Here is a 15,134-nt window from a genome sequence, read left to right as displayed (position 1 = left end):
CCAATAACAGCCCCTGGAGTATCGTATCAATGCAATGAAAGATGTATAATATGTATAGGTAATGATTATGTAGATTTAAACCACAATGATTGCGGTCGTGTAGCACATTTAAAAATCACTTACATCATAATCATCATATAGTCATACACTCATAGATGAATATGATAGTATTAAAGTATACAAAATAGGAAAAAAAGAATTGGGATCATTTACACACACGTCTAATATTTTTAGAAAATACATTGTTGGCCTGAACGTATAATATGCTGGTCTTGCTGGAGGTTTGAGGGACATTTTATCGAGTATTCTCGGTTTTTTATCTTCTGACAGTCGTAACTCACTCCTGGAACCAACGGCGTTGTTTTTATAGATTACCAATAAATAATAATAATGTATAAAAAATAATACCAATAACAAAATGTAAAAAATAATAATGTATAATTTGGTAATTTAAAAGTATACCCATAACGTTTTACAACTGAAATTGTAAGCAACGCCTACACTACTTGTATGTACGTCACTGCAGCCACTGTATTGTAAATATATTATAATTATTAATTATCTATCAAATGTTTTACACACAAGACACAAATAAACATAAATTTGTATAATCACTATACATTCATTACTTCATTCATAATTTTAAATTAATATAGCAAGTATTAGTTGTCACTTTGTCAGTACAATTATTGTATTAGTACCTACCTATATTTAAAGCAGTAGTATAAATAGTTAATAATTTTAATTTTTTTTCAATCGATGTACTATTACTTATATATTGTATACCGTCTATAATTGAACAATAAAATATAATAATGTGTACTCATAAATAATTTTAAAAAATGCACAATTTGTATACTATAAGAACAAAACATAAATCGATCAAGTCATAATATTATATTATAAAATTGATTTTAATTGTTTAGTATAACGTTCACTTTTAACCCACATTTAAAAAATGTTTCCCGTTTATTGGTAGATTATGTGTAAATGGTTTTATACAACGCTTAAATAATTGCAGACCTTCAATTGCAGTTGCAGACAATCTCAAATTAAATACAGATGAGTAGAGTGACTAGTACCACACAATTTTTTTTTTTAATAACATATAACTAAATCCGTAAATAACGATTTCTGTAACTGACATTGAAATAGAACGTACATTACAATTAACAAACCGTGAATGCTATACAATATACATATATAGCCATTAGCTGGTATTATAATAATTATAGTTAGGTATAACTGTAGTATATGCAATATTTCATAATATATAACTGATATACTATGTGCCTTCTATGCTCATTACTCAGCTATACACTCTAATGATTTTTTAGAACGTAATAATTGTTTATTTTTAACGTAAAAAATATATATTAATGTTATAATTTCAACTATATACTATATAGCTATACAATATATATTGTACCTACAATTTAAAAATATTGCAACATTTACCATAATAATAAGTTTGTATGCGCGTATAAAGTTTAAAATATGTATATATTGTTTGTGAAATCCAACACATTCTATATAATATTTAATAATTGTTTTAAATTTAAAGACAAAATAGTTTAAATACTTATAGACTATACAACAACACAACACTGCAATGTAAGTATACCTATAACTTATTATATTAATCTGTCCGAATCTGATGATGTATTCGAAAATAATTTGGCTGACTGAAATGACCTGATTGGTCCACGTATAGTGATATAGTGTTATATTTATAAGTCCGTCTGGGATCTGCCATCTGCATAAGATACATACAAGATATGTACAAGCTGCATGTCATCATTTAAAGGGAATGTATTTACAATAGAAAGGAATAATTTGCATATAGTGTCGTACTGCCGTGCAAAAGTGAAGATTTTTTTTAATTTCCATAGTTCCACGTGGATACTATGCTATGCTCAGCTACCCCAAATTTAGTGTGTTATACTGAATTAGTAGTGCTGGCAGGAGCTGCACTAGGCAACACTAGGTAGTGCTGGCTTTTATAATGGAGCTACAGAAATGTATTATAATAAAGTATAAAATGTGTTCAATAAAAAGACAACTATAAAATATTAAAATATAATAATATCTGTATTCTATGAGTAATAAGGTATGTTGCATAATTGTATGTACCTAACATATATATCTAATCATCTAAATATATCTGTTATTCCTTTATTATTGCAGTTATTAAGACAGGCACATATGAGTTGCCTCCTGATTTACCCTAAATTTTATCGTAAATGAAGAGTTCTAAAATTAGTTGCCTTTCAACGAGCAATTAATAAATATTATAGGTTGCTTGTTGCTATATGATTCAAACATAAAACATAATTTATCCAGACTTGAGAAAGACTACAATAAGTCAATAAATATACGCTGAGATCGTTTCTATACTTCTATAGGTCGTGTGTGCTATCATAAGTGATCGATTATCGTTAAATAATTTCCAACACTCGTGTGCTCGTTACTCGTTAGTCGTTATATTATGATTTTATTTTTAATTATTTAGTGATTTTAAATTTATAATTTATATTACGGGTACATTAATTAATAAATGTTACTGTGAACTTAATTACTTAATTCATAAAACTATAATAGGTATAAACAATATAGATAAATACATTTATATTTTATTTAAAGGCATACCTACCTGTAACGTTTGAGATATTAATATTTAATAATTCAATATTAATAAATGAAGTTCAATGGGGGGGAGGGGGAGCTATAGAATATTTTTCTCTATATTAATTTTAAAATAAAATAATCAAATTTAGTTGATTTAACTGGACATGATGATCATGTCATGATCATTATTTCCGTATCTAAAGTGTATTTTTGAGGGCATAATGACATTTGTAGGTTCCTATTGAGAGTATTTTAATGATGTTATTAAAAACTAGGTATTTATTTTCTCTCTCGACAATTTGGCTTTGTATTTTAATTTATATTTGAGTATAAAAATAAAAACTTTTTATTATAAATTTAAATGGTTAATATGGATGCCTAAATATAAGCACCTATTACATTTTTTTGAGATATCATTTAAAAAAAAAATTTACGTCATACCAATATTACTATTCTTTATTATTTTTATAAAATGTTTTTACTCAAAGATTACCTACTCTAAGTACTTAATCTGAATTAATACGTTTTGTCTATACGTAATAGATGTGTCAGAGAAAGAAATCAAACAGTGCACTGAAAGTGAAATAGGTACCTACTTATGTTAAAAAATTTAAAATAGTATAATAGGTAAATAGTTATAGTTTATCGAATATACAACGGCGTTCTGCAATCGCATATTCACGTATTTATTAATTATTTATTATAATTATAGGTATATATTATAAATTAGAACAACGGAACTATATAGAAGTTATAGGTACTTACCTTTCAAAAACATTATTTTTTTATTAAAACTTTTGAGTCTGATGTACGTATGCTATAATATGCGATTCTTATTGAAGAATACATACTTTTTTAGCCTTTTAGGAAAGAATAATTAATAATACAATTTTAAAAAAATACTTTAATATAATAAAAATAAAAATTGTTGGCGCTAAAAAACTATACATAATGATATTGTTATCATTTAATGAATAAATTATAATATATATTTTTTACTCCACGAAACCATATTATCTATTTCAGTGACACAGACTTTCAGAGGTTATGTTGTTAAACTTGTTGTTATCGTTAAATTATTGTATTTTATTCGCTGCTCACCAGCGCAGTAGCGTCTGCCGAACGCCGACTCTGCTGTCTTGACTTTTTAGTCTTCTGTATTGTTTATGTATCCATAAATTATTTTCGAATATCATATTTATGTTTACAAAATATTTATTGAATAATTGGTAGAAACCACTCATTCGCCGTCTAAATTTGTCAGTATTTGGCGATTTGTCTTTTAAAACCAATGGTTCGTAGTAGTGGACGTATCAATATGAATAGATTTCCACCATCGTTAGCCGGACCAATGGTTCCTCCGTTCATGTCGCGCAGAGTTCCAAGACATCCTTTCGATATAGTTCTTTGCGAAGGCGCGTTCCCTCGTGTGAAGCCTGGCGCTCATACTACAGAAGAATCAGCTTTCAACGCTGTAAGTGAAAATTCATATTGACTAGTCTTACAACTGTTTTCAGTATAAAAACATTGAATACCTACCTACATATTATTATATTATGTTTTTATTCTCCAGGCTTTACTCAAAAGGGCCCAAGTGTTAACACCCACTTCAGAAGATCATTCATCTCTTTTGGGAGTTGTTACCAAGATACAGTCTATACTGGATAATATTATTATATCCCCGGGAAAAACTGAAGTATCTGTAGGTTTATTGTTATGTGCATATACTTTAAATTATTTTCTATTTGTAATATTATATTATTATGTTTATATTACAGATAGAAGAAGTTAGAGTAGTTGGATCTTTTAAAAAAGCAACTATCATGAAGGGCCACACCGTGGCTGACATAGTGGTTATTTTTAAAACTTTACCTACTAAAGAGAGCGTTATATCTTTGTCACAGCGAATTATAGCTGACTTCAGAGAAAATTATCCGACTGGAATGCAGATTGCTGATGGTTGGTTTAGAATTTGTTTATTCAATTGTTTTTTTTTTATAATATTCATGTTTGCTAAATTTAATATTATTTCTAGATGTTTTGTTGGCTCCAGATAGCACTGGTTTTGATATTATTTCTTCACAAGGCACTGTGCGTATACTAATTTCCACTATATCAACAAATTTAAAGAAGCTCACATCTGGCCTACACTTGGATGCAAATGCAATGAAACTACACATGGGTGCCATACGCCATAGGTGATTTTTTTATTAAAATATTTAGTGTGTTTAATGTTAATTGTTTAGTTTCATACGTCATACAATTTTGTCATTATTCTCAGAATTGTTGATTAATTTGTATGACAATAAAATGATTAAAATGTATAAATACAATTTTTATTTTGTCTTGGAAACAACCATATTCATTCATACCTATTTTACAGTCGTTCACAATCTCATTTATTTGTTTGTAATGACTTTATTTGGAACTCTAAATTTTCCATATGCATGATTTTTTAATGACACCTAAACAATATTCTAAACATTTTTGGCCAGTCAGATGTTCCAACTGTCATGTAAAGATGTATATATATTTTTTTTTTTGATGAACCAACAAAAAAAAAATATACATATTTAACATGTTTAGTGCATATTATTTAAGCAGTTATATGATTTGTTAAATACATATTATTGCGATTATAACAATATTTTTAGTTACAAGTTATGAGCGCTGGTTAACAACTATTACTGTGTTTAATTTTATTATTTAAATACTAATATTTTTTAGGTACAATGTCATTATCTACTAAACCTTTTTGTTTTGTTTATTTATAGCCGGTGGTTTGATGACAATGCCTCTCATTCATCAAATAAGATGCTTGTTAGGCTTCTTAAAGATTTGCGCAACCGTTTCACTGGACTAAAGTGTTTAAATCCATGGATGATAGACTTATTGGTTAGTTTGAAACTTAAAAAAATTAACTACGAGTTAAATGACAATGATAATTGTTCACAATAAGTTTAAGAAACTTACGAGTTTTTTTTTATATGTTTCCCTTAGGCTCATCGTTCACTGTTAAACAACAAACAAACATTACCTATTCAGATAGCATACAGGAGAGTCATACAACTACTGGCTGGTGGGCTATTTCTTCCTGGTTCAGCTGGTATAATAGATCCATGCGAAAGTGGTAACATAAGAATTCAAACCTTACTATCGTTGGAACAACAAGACTTATTGTGCATGACTGCACAACATTTAGTTCGTGTGATGGCTCATGGTGGTTTTATTGCTGTACTAAATGGAAATGATAGTATGTACAACCTATTGTGACGTATGACTGTACATTTGATGTTGTTTGACGTTTGAATTTTTACTTTTCAGACATTCTAAAATTGAAATCCATCAACACTATTGTTTTGGAAGACTTGCAAAAAGCATACGAAAAACAAGAAGAGATGGTAGATGATGTGGATACTACCGGCGCAGAAAATGAAGAAGTAGCAATGGAAAGCACTTGAGTCAATAGTTATAAATTAGTTTTTAAAAAATTTGTGATTTTTCGTGTATATATTTCATGTTTGTGTGTGTATTGAGTGTGCATAATATCTGGTATATTTTCTTTTTTTCAATTCTTTAAGAAATTATCAAAACAATATATTATATTTATACATTCGAGAACCTCAATTGTTGTATAACTTTTTGATTAAATAAATTCCTTCTGTACAACTGTTTGAAAACACAATTTCTTTATTGATTGTATTATAAAAACAAGAGTAATATAACATATTATTTTAAATGTGTTTAAATTCACAACTTAAGTACAAATGTGACTAGATTTAATGACTAGATTAGTGTTTTAGGTAATATTATTTAAGGCTAGTAGTATTATTTCAGTATTAATATAATGATGATGATAATAATAATAAAAAAAAATAACAACAATTATTACATTAATTTGTTAACTATCTCTTATGAACTAATTGTATTGGAGTTATTTCATTAATTCAGCAAAAAATGAAATATTTAATAATGCTAAAATAAAATGCACCTGAAATGGTAGTTGGTATGTTGAAATCCATTCAGAACTTGTCTAATATTTTTTTTTCTTTTTTATGATGCTCTTTGAGTAAACATGATGGCTTGAATAATTCTGTCTATAGTATATATTGACATATTGTATATTATACCAGAATGAACTGAAACAAGCAATAATATTTATTATATCATCTATTTATTGCATTTATATATAACACATTAACATCACAGATTATTTAGTTTTATTGGCGTAAAGTGGCCTAATTGGTTCATGAAAGAAATATTCTCTAGAGAGTAGAGGTGATTTTAAGATAATTTCAAGATTGAACAGTTATAGTGAACTGTGATAAAAGTCGAGTTACTGTGATTTTTGGTTTTGTAAAAAGTTACCATTTAGCAGAAAGAACAATTTTTTTTTAAGTACACATAATTTTTTAGAATAAAACCATATTAATAAGAGATAATTCAGAACAGTAATTTTATGTACTTAATATACATACAAATTTGTCGATAAATGATAAAATATATATATTTACTTTATTAATTATTATATAATATATATAAAATTGTATTGCTCAATACTTAAGAAAAAATAGTAAAAATGTTAGTATTAATAAAATAGATTTAAGATGTTGATGGCTTATTGATTAGCGCACATATATAGGTACACTAAGTCACAAATAATATTATTTATGAACATTAATAGTGAAGATTTTATAACTTAGCTTTTTAAATATTATATTATACACGTCTGAGACAATATTAAAGCATGAATAACTCTATATAAAAAAACAAAAAGAACTTAAAAAACTAATAATAGTATTATTGCGATAGAGCTTAGGTCAAGTAACTGTGGTGTCAAGTATTGTTTCACTTGCATGATACATGCAAGAAATTTGTGTTTCCAAACCAATATAAAATTATTCCACACTGGAATAATGAACTATATCAACTATATCAATAATATGGTGAATATATTCTGGTATGTTTTTTCACACCGGTTTGGGTGAACTAATTTCTATATATTAGTATAAAAAAATCTCATGAAGGGCCAACAACAATTTAAAAATAAGAAGTTTGAAGTTCAAAAAAAAGGGACTGTAGACAAATGTTGGAAAAAGTATAAGACATCAAGTTAACCAGCTCAAAACAGTTATAAAATGGTTTATTAAAATATGCAATTAAAATTACTCGAATTGATGTAGATAATATTTTATATTTATTTAATAATTATAAACAAAAATATATTATTAAGGTTTGGGACTTGTACACTAAATGTTTGAAGTATACAACTAAAATTACTAAAATATACATTTAAATTTATAGGAGGTAAATTACGATTTACGGTATGTATATGAAAATATGCCTTAACATAATAATTATAATGGTTGTTCAAAATCCTAACATTTTTATGATTAAAACAAAATATGCAGTTAAACTTTATGTATTTAATTTCACTATTTCACAAAATATATTATATTATGTTCTAATTAGTATATTGAGCAACAATAAAAAAAAAATTCAAGAAGTCCTAAGCCACAATAATAGCATATACAATAATGATCATGGTATTTTTTTTTGTAAGACTAATTTATAGTTTATACAACCGTTGATTATAGTATTTATTATCAATGGACAATGATAGAACTAATGATTAATCTGAGTTTGTAAGAATATAAATAAGTTTTAAATAATAATATTTACCATTTTATTTGCATGGATGATTGCTTTCTCCTAGATCAATCATACTGCAAGCCATGTGAGAATTGTAGCTTGTTGACACTGGCACTCTGAATACCATTCCACTCGGCATACATATGCATAGTTTATATTGATGAGCAGCAAATTTGTTTGACAGTACTACTGGTAAATTCTGTACATCTAAGTAAATGCCTGCAGAACTCAGTACTACTGTGCCATTTACCGATCTGAGAAATATATCTCCTTCGGCTGACCATTTTATTTTAGAGCCATCAATGACTGTTCCTTCATTACCTTTCAGCCGAGTATAGTTTGAAGATTTCAATATTAGAGTCTCGTTTATTGGACTTACTATCCGATTGGTGTATACTGTGGCTACATCTAAATGACGGACACCTTCTGGAAGTCCAAAGTTTGGAAATGATGTGGTAAAAATAGGGTTTTCTGGATCTCCCACTGTGAACGAGTCAATGTTTTTTACTTGTGTTTTAGAAAATCCAAGTTCAATTGCTGATTCCAAACCTAGAAAAAAAATAATAAATTACAATATACAATTTAACTGCAGTTTATATTCTCTATCAGATTTGTACAACTTACTTTTGTCTTCTGAATTGACAACATGTAAAAGAATATTATCATTTTCACTCATTATTTCTAATGGTATGTCTTTAAACCCTTCCATTATACCATCAACTTTATATATATCATCTAAATCTATATTGCCCATAAGTTTAGTCAATTCGCTGTCAGTTAAAAACTCTATACTTTCCATTTTAGTAGTGAACCGTAATACGACCATCAGCATAATTGTGGCACCTAAGCCAATAATTGCAACTACCATCAATGTCCATGTATATATCCAAAAATACCAATTTGTAGCAACTAATAACCTAGAAAAAAATTTAATTAAACTTTACAAAATTATAATTTATTTACAGATTTTAATAAAAAAGGCATTGGTTATACACTTATACAATAATATATTTTTGATTAATTTTTTTAGGTAAAAAAATAAAAATATTATACTTAAATAGGTCAGTTAGATTTTCATAAAACTCAACAAGTTCTGAATGTTATTATGAATAATTTAATTTAATTAACAATGATTTCAAAAATTGGGTTTATTTTTTATCTAACGAGTCTCTTTACAGTAATAATATAGTATACTTTATAATAGAAATATTATATTGATTAAATATTTCAACATTAATGAATACAAGTCCTTTTTATAAGGGTTATTTTTAATATGTTGTACCACAACAATATAATCAATATCTATAGGTATACTCAATGTTTACTTTATAGTTTATAATATATTTTTATTTTATTTTAAGTATACACCAAACATCATCGGCGCAGTTTTGGGGAGGGCTTGGGTATGCTTAGCACTCCCAAATTGTTTCATGTTAATTTAGATTTTAATAGTAATAAGTATCCATAAGTCATAATCATAAGATGATAAAAAAAGAGGGGCTCCAGCGCTCCCAGTTTTTCATTGAAATTTCGCCCCTTGCAAACACACAAATGTATTAATATTTAAAGTGGCTATTCACAAACTTGTTCAAATCCAATAAAAATAGTTTCAAGCTGGTTGGATTTCTGAATATTATTAATCTATTGTATAAATTTGTCTATATATTCATTTTTACAACTCACCAGTCGTTTTCTTCCGTTTGGTTTTGTTTCTTTGTTGGTTTTATTAGACGGTTGGGCAACAATAAATTTTGTGACGCTACGTTTTTCAAATTTTTCATCATTTTTATAAACAAAATCCAAAATATCAAATTGTATTAGGTAGGCAAGTCGTTGTCTCGTAGGTATCTATTTCGGTAATTTACTATTTATTTTTATAAATAATAATATTGTATTAATGTAATTGCTATCAGATTATCACTGGAATGGTGCTTACTTCTTTATTGATTGTTCTTGTCACGGACTGTGATAAAAATTGACAAGGTTTATCACGATAATATATAGAATTATACTTTGCGACAGTGTTGTGACGTCACTGCTGTGTATTTTTTTTAACCTCAAACCAATATTATGGTACAAATGTAGAATAATGTAAACTTTAAATTTTCCGCTTAGTAATTGTAATCTGTAGTTCTGTACTACTATAAGATACTAACAACGGGATTATTTCGTGAGAACAATTTTAAGTTGATTGTTCGAGGTATACTAAAGAGATTTGTATAAATAAATTATTATTCTTCTGTGGTAATTATTATAATATAATTTCTTGTCAAATATGGCTACTGAAAGATATAGCTTTTCATTGACCACATTCAGGTAAATAAGTTTTTCTATTATGGTTCGAAAATGTCATTATATTATTTAATAATTTTGTACTGTCTAAATTGTATTGTGCATTTAATATCATTGTGAATAAATAATGTTCTCCAGATTTAGTGTAATATTTTTTATTTCTTTTACAGTCCATCCGGTAAACTTGTTCAGATTGAATATGCTTTGGCAGCAGTGTCGGCTGGTGCAGCATCAGTCGGTATTAAAGGTTTGTACAAAAAGATTTATCATTTTAATTTTGATGATTTATTTAATTGATTACTAATTAAAATGTTATATGTATCTTATCTATGTATAAAACATACTAAAATATCTATTATTTCTTTTAAAAAAAAGTTCAGATTTATCAATTTACTGTTACCAATAGGCAATAATGGTTCAGTGAGGTTTATTAATTCGTATTTGATGAAAGTTTAGACTTGTTGAAAATATATTGGAGTAGAATTAGAGAATTTAGAGTTGGTGTATTATGTTTTGAGTTGTTGTTAAACTGTATTGTTTTACTTATATTGAATAATTGATAGTTTGTTTGGTGATTATTTTTGTGTTTTAAAATTATACAAATTTAGTACTTAGAATTTGGACATTTATATGCATATATAATAAGGTCTGTTATTGAAACATTTGATTTAAATTGTCACAGCTGTTTTTACCATTTTTATTGTATGTTTATATTATATTAATACTAAATTTGTTTTTTTAGCTTCTAATGGTGTTGTAGTTGCTACAGAAAATAAGCGTAAATCTCTTTTATATGAAACAACAGTAGAAAAAGTGCAAAAAATTACACCCAACATTGGAATGGTCTACAGTGGTAAATATGAATTTGATATACTATAAATATTATATCAAATATTCTATTTTTATATATAATAAAATATAAGTATTACACAAGGTTTTTAATCTATTGGTTTTGATGTTTTGAGGTATGGGACCAGATTATAGACTTCTTGTAAGAAAAGCAAGAAAAGAAGCAGCACAATACCAATTGAAATTTGAAGAAGAAATACCTACAGCTTTATTGGTACAAGAAGTCGCTAGTGTTATGCAAGAATATACACAATCTGGGTAATTATTTTAAGTATATTCTATGTAATTTATGTTATTATAAGAAGAAGCTAAGCAAACATCCCATTAAATAGTTGTCTAGTCTTAGTAATCATAATTTAAAATACTTGTTGCTTATAGTTGTTTCTTTTGTTTCAAAAAAAAATATATTTTTAGATATTAATATAAAAAAATTCATTCTCAGGCATAAAAAATTTTGTTTAACTTCAAATTTTACAAAATCCATCATGTTAAATTATATTAAAATATAATGTATTACATGTATTAAATATGTTTATTTTTAATCTGTCTTAAAGTTTTATAAGTACTTAGTTAAATTATCTATGTATCACTTATTTCTGAGAGCAAAAACAATGGTTAAGTAACAAACTATCGACCAATTTCATTAATTTGAATAATCCTGAAAATATTTTAAAGTATTTGTATCTAAAATTATTAATCCAATATTTAAAAATATTATTATTGATGTACAATATGGTTTCATATCAGGGAAATCTAAAACCACAAATTTTTTAATATTCCAACAAAATATCATGGATGCATTTAAATCAGGTCAAGTTGACGTTGATGGTTCACCGATATGTCAAAATTATTTGACACAATCTATCATAATATACTAGCTGCCAGATTACAATATCTTGGTTTTTGAAATCCTAATTTATAATCTTTCTTATTACTAATAGGAAGCATATATTACCCTTGGTATAAGACTATGTTGTATTTCAAATACATTATTTGGATTACCATTAATCCATCGTAAAAATAATATGTAAGGAACACATTGGATTATGAAAAGATGAAAAGAAAACTATTTAAAATTGAAAATTAAGGATTTTAAAAGCAAGATATTATTAACGATTTAAAATTTGATTAATTGATTTTCAGTGGTGTAAGACCATTTGGTGTATCATTGTTGGTGTGTGGTTGGGATAAAACTGGTCCTAAACTTTATCAATGTGATCCATCTGGCGCCTTTTTTGCATGGAAGGCCACAGCATTGGGAAAAAATTACGTTAATAGCAAACAGTTTTTAGAAAAAAGGTAAATTTTAAACAAACTCCTTAATATTATGTATTTATTGTTAATTGTTATAATTATGTTAATCGTTGATAGTACTATTAATAAGTAGGATTTTTATATTCATTAGATTTAATAGTAGCTATATACCTATCAGATTATACTATTTTTCGAATTAGTATGTACCGCGTCACACATCTTTATTAACAATAAATCTATCACGACTAGCAACAGCTGAAATTGTCATAAATAGGACAGACATGTGCAAGTTTCTACCAATTTTTGTCTGCTGTCCTGTGCGTTCTTGTTTGAAAAATAGTAAATGGAATCTTGATTGTTATCATTTTATTAAAATAGTATTAGGAGGACGCCATATCAGTATGTGTTTTCTCTGTCTTACAAGTAAGTAACATAGAAAATTTACATTCAGCAGATCACTCTGTTAGTTTAAAAATTAGAATGAATCAACCTATTATGAAACTTGATGGTAAGAACTTTATCTGTGTTGGACTGTTGGTTTTTTATGATTATTATTCACTTTTTAAATGAGTTATGATGTTATGAGCATTTTTAATTTATGTTATATATAACTTGCTAAAAATATGAACAATTCTAAAAAACTAACATATGAATACAGATAATGTTTTTAAGATCAAATTTCATAAAAGTTCGATTCACTTTAATTTTTAAACTAATAGAGTTAGACATGATCTGCTAAGCGTAAATTTGCTATGTTACTTGTAAGACGAAGACAACACATGTGGGTATGGTGTCCTCTTAAGTCTTAATGGACAACTATACATGGTAAATTAATAGCAACAGTCCTCTAACTATGCATTTTGTGTGGCGCTGTGCTTTTGGGTATGGAATTCATTCCATGGTCTTTGTTTATAATGTATCAGTTATTTTTATTAATTTCATAATTTTTTAATTTAAAAAAATCAAAAAATTAAAAACTGCTGATTTGTAGTATATTTTTCATAAAATGTAAATCATTTATGTAAATTATTAAATCATAATATTATTAAATAGATATTTATTAGCCATCATTTACCTTTATTTTTAAACTGTGTCTTAGGTATAAAGAAGACTTAGAGTTGGAAGATGCTATTCATACAGCAATTTTAGCATTAAAAGAAGGGTTTGAAGGACAAATGACTGCAGACAATATTGAGGTTGGCGTTTGTCGTAAGAATAGACATGATGAAATCATTTTTGAAAAGCTTGACCAACAACAAGTGGCTGATTATTTAGCTAATATACCGAACTAAGTTAATGATATTTGTAAATGAGTATCTACTAAATATTTAATGTGTTTGGAGTTAACAGCTCTTAAATTATGTGAGAGAGTATTGTCATCTCATTACATTTTATAAATGTTTATTAATGAAACACTACTCATTTTTCAAAGTAAAGGCATACGGTATTTTGTAAGTAATGTACTACTGTTTTATATTTATTTCCTCTCATGTATTGGTTTTTTTCAACATTAGTTTTACATTTTTTATTTAAATAATATTATTATACTAAAAAATAATAAAAATTAATTTTTGGAAATTGATGATTTAAAATATATTAAATATAAAATTTAATTTTTTAAGTTATAAAATGATAAATTGGTAATTGGTTGATTGATTCAATTGATTAAAAATATTCATTAAAACATCAATATTAACAAACGTATTCACGTAATTTTTTTTTTGTTTTCCATATTCCAAGATAAAAACAAAGTATGAGTTTCAGTGTCATAAGTCATAATCACAAGAATTTGTCAACATAACAAAATTGGTCTTTTTTGATTAATAATAAAAGATTGAAAGTAAAAGTAAAAATTAGCTTCTGGTAAAACTTATTAGTCCAATAATTTAAATGCTTAACCATTGTACACTGACTGATATAGACAATATTAAAAACTGTAAATTTATATACTTAGGTTAGATGTACTATGTCAGAAAACTTAAAAATAAATACAAAAAAAAAATTATTAGATTAAAATAATTATTATCATAGGTACTATAATAATAAGTTAATGCATCCCTCTTATTATCTTTTTCTAAAAAAAAAAAAAGTATTAAATATATCTTTACAGAGTAAGTTATACAAGTTATAATATAATTCATTTCTCCTTATACATATATATATTTTTTTAAATAAATATTAGCTCTATTGTGTTCTTTTTAGTATATTATTAAAATTTAAAAAATATTCTAATAGTTATTATAATTTAAAAACATAAGACATTTTCGATTTTTTAGGATTTTTTTTCTATAAATGTTAAAAAAACATTTTTAAAAATTAATACATAAACCCTCATAAGCTGTTTCTATATCTGTATAAACTATAAAGTTATTAAAAATACATAGGTAATTTTTTTTTATATGATATACATTGTATTTAAATTTTAAATTTTTACAAAAGTACAAATTATAAGTATTTTG

At 26.2% G+C, this 15,134-nt stretch overlaps 3 protein-coding genes across 3 annotated transcripts; 2 read left to right on the top strand and 1 right to left on the bottom strand.

Annotated features, from left to right (window-relative positions):
• The first annotated feature begins 3,711 nt into the window (after window positions 1-3,711).
• Window positions 3,712-6,298, top strand: LOC132920245 (interleukin enhancer-binding factor 2 homolog). Its single transcript, XM_060982486.1, has 7 exons — window positions 3,712-4,102; window positions 4,202-4,330; window positions 4,407-4,587; window positions 4,664-4,826; window positions 5,403-5,523; window positions 5,629-5,881; window positions 5,953-6,298. Exons 1-7 carry the CDS (start codon window positions 3,920-3,922, stop codon window positions 6,087-6,089), a joined length of 1,167 nt encoding a protein of 388 aa, XP_060838469.1. The 5' UTR covers window positions 3,712-3,919; the 3' UTR covers window positions 6,090-6,298.
• A 2-nt stretch (window positions 6,299-6,300) lies between these two features.
• Window positions 6,301-10,212, bottom strand: LOC132920246 (beta-sarcoglycan). Its single transcript, XM_060982487.1, has 4 exons — window positions 9,964-10,212; window positions 8,905-9,197; window positions 8,311-8,829; window positions 6,301-6,767 (listed from the first exon to the last, which is right to left on the bottom strand). Exons 1-3 carry the CDS (start codon window positions 10,062-10,064, stop codon window positions 8,315-8,317), a joined length of 909 nt encoding a protein of 302 aa, XP_060838470.1. The 5' UTR covers window positions 10,065-10,212; the 3' UTR covers window positions 6,301-6,767; window positions 8,311-8,314.
• Window positions 10,213-10,373: 161 nt separating this feature from the next.
• LOC132920247 (proteasome subunit alpha type-2) lies at window positions 10,374-14,134 on the top strand. The gene is made up of 6 exons (XM_060982488.1): window positions 10,374-10,596; window positions 10,743-10,819; window positions 11,315-11,425; window positions 11,538-11,679; window positions 12,565-12,720; window positions 13,775-14,134. Exons 1-6 carry the CDS (start codon window positions 10,556-10,558, stop codon window positions 13,965-13,967), a joined length of 720 nt encoding a protein of 239 aa, XP_060838471.1. The 5' UTR covers window positions 10,374-10,555; the 3' UTR covers window positions 13,968-14,134.
• The last annotated feature ends 1,000 nt before the right edge of the window (window positions 14,135-15,134 follow it).

This window comes from Rhopalosiphum padi, chromosome 2 (assembly GCF_020882245.1).
Source record: "Rhopalosiphum padi isolate XX-2018 chromosome 2, ASM2088224v1, whole genome shotgun sequence".
NCBI lineage: Eukaryota > Metazoa > Arthropoda > Insecta > Hemiptera > Aphididae > Rhopalosiphum > Rhopalosiphum padi.
The sequence above is the reverse complement of the archived record's forward strand: the minus strand, read 5'-3'. Positions and strand labels throughout refer to the sequence as shown.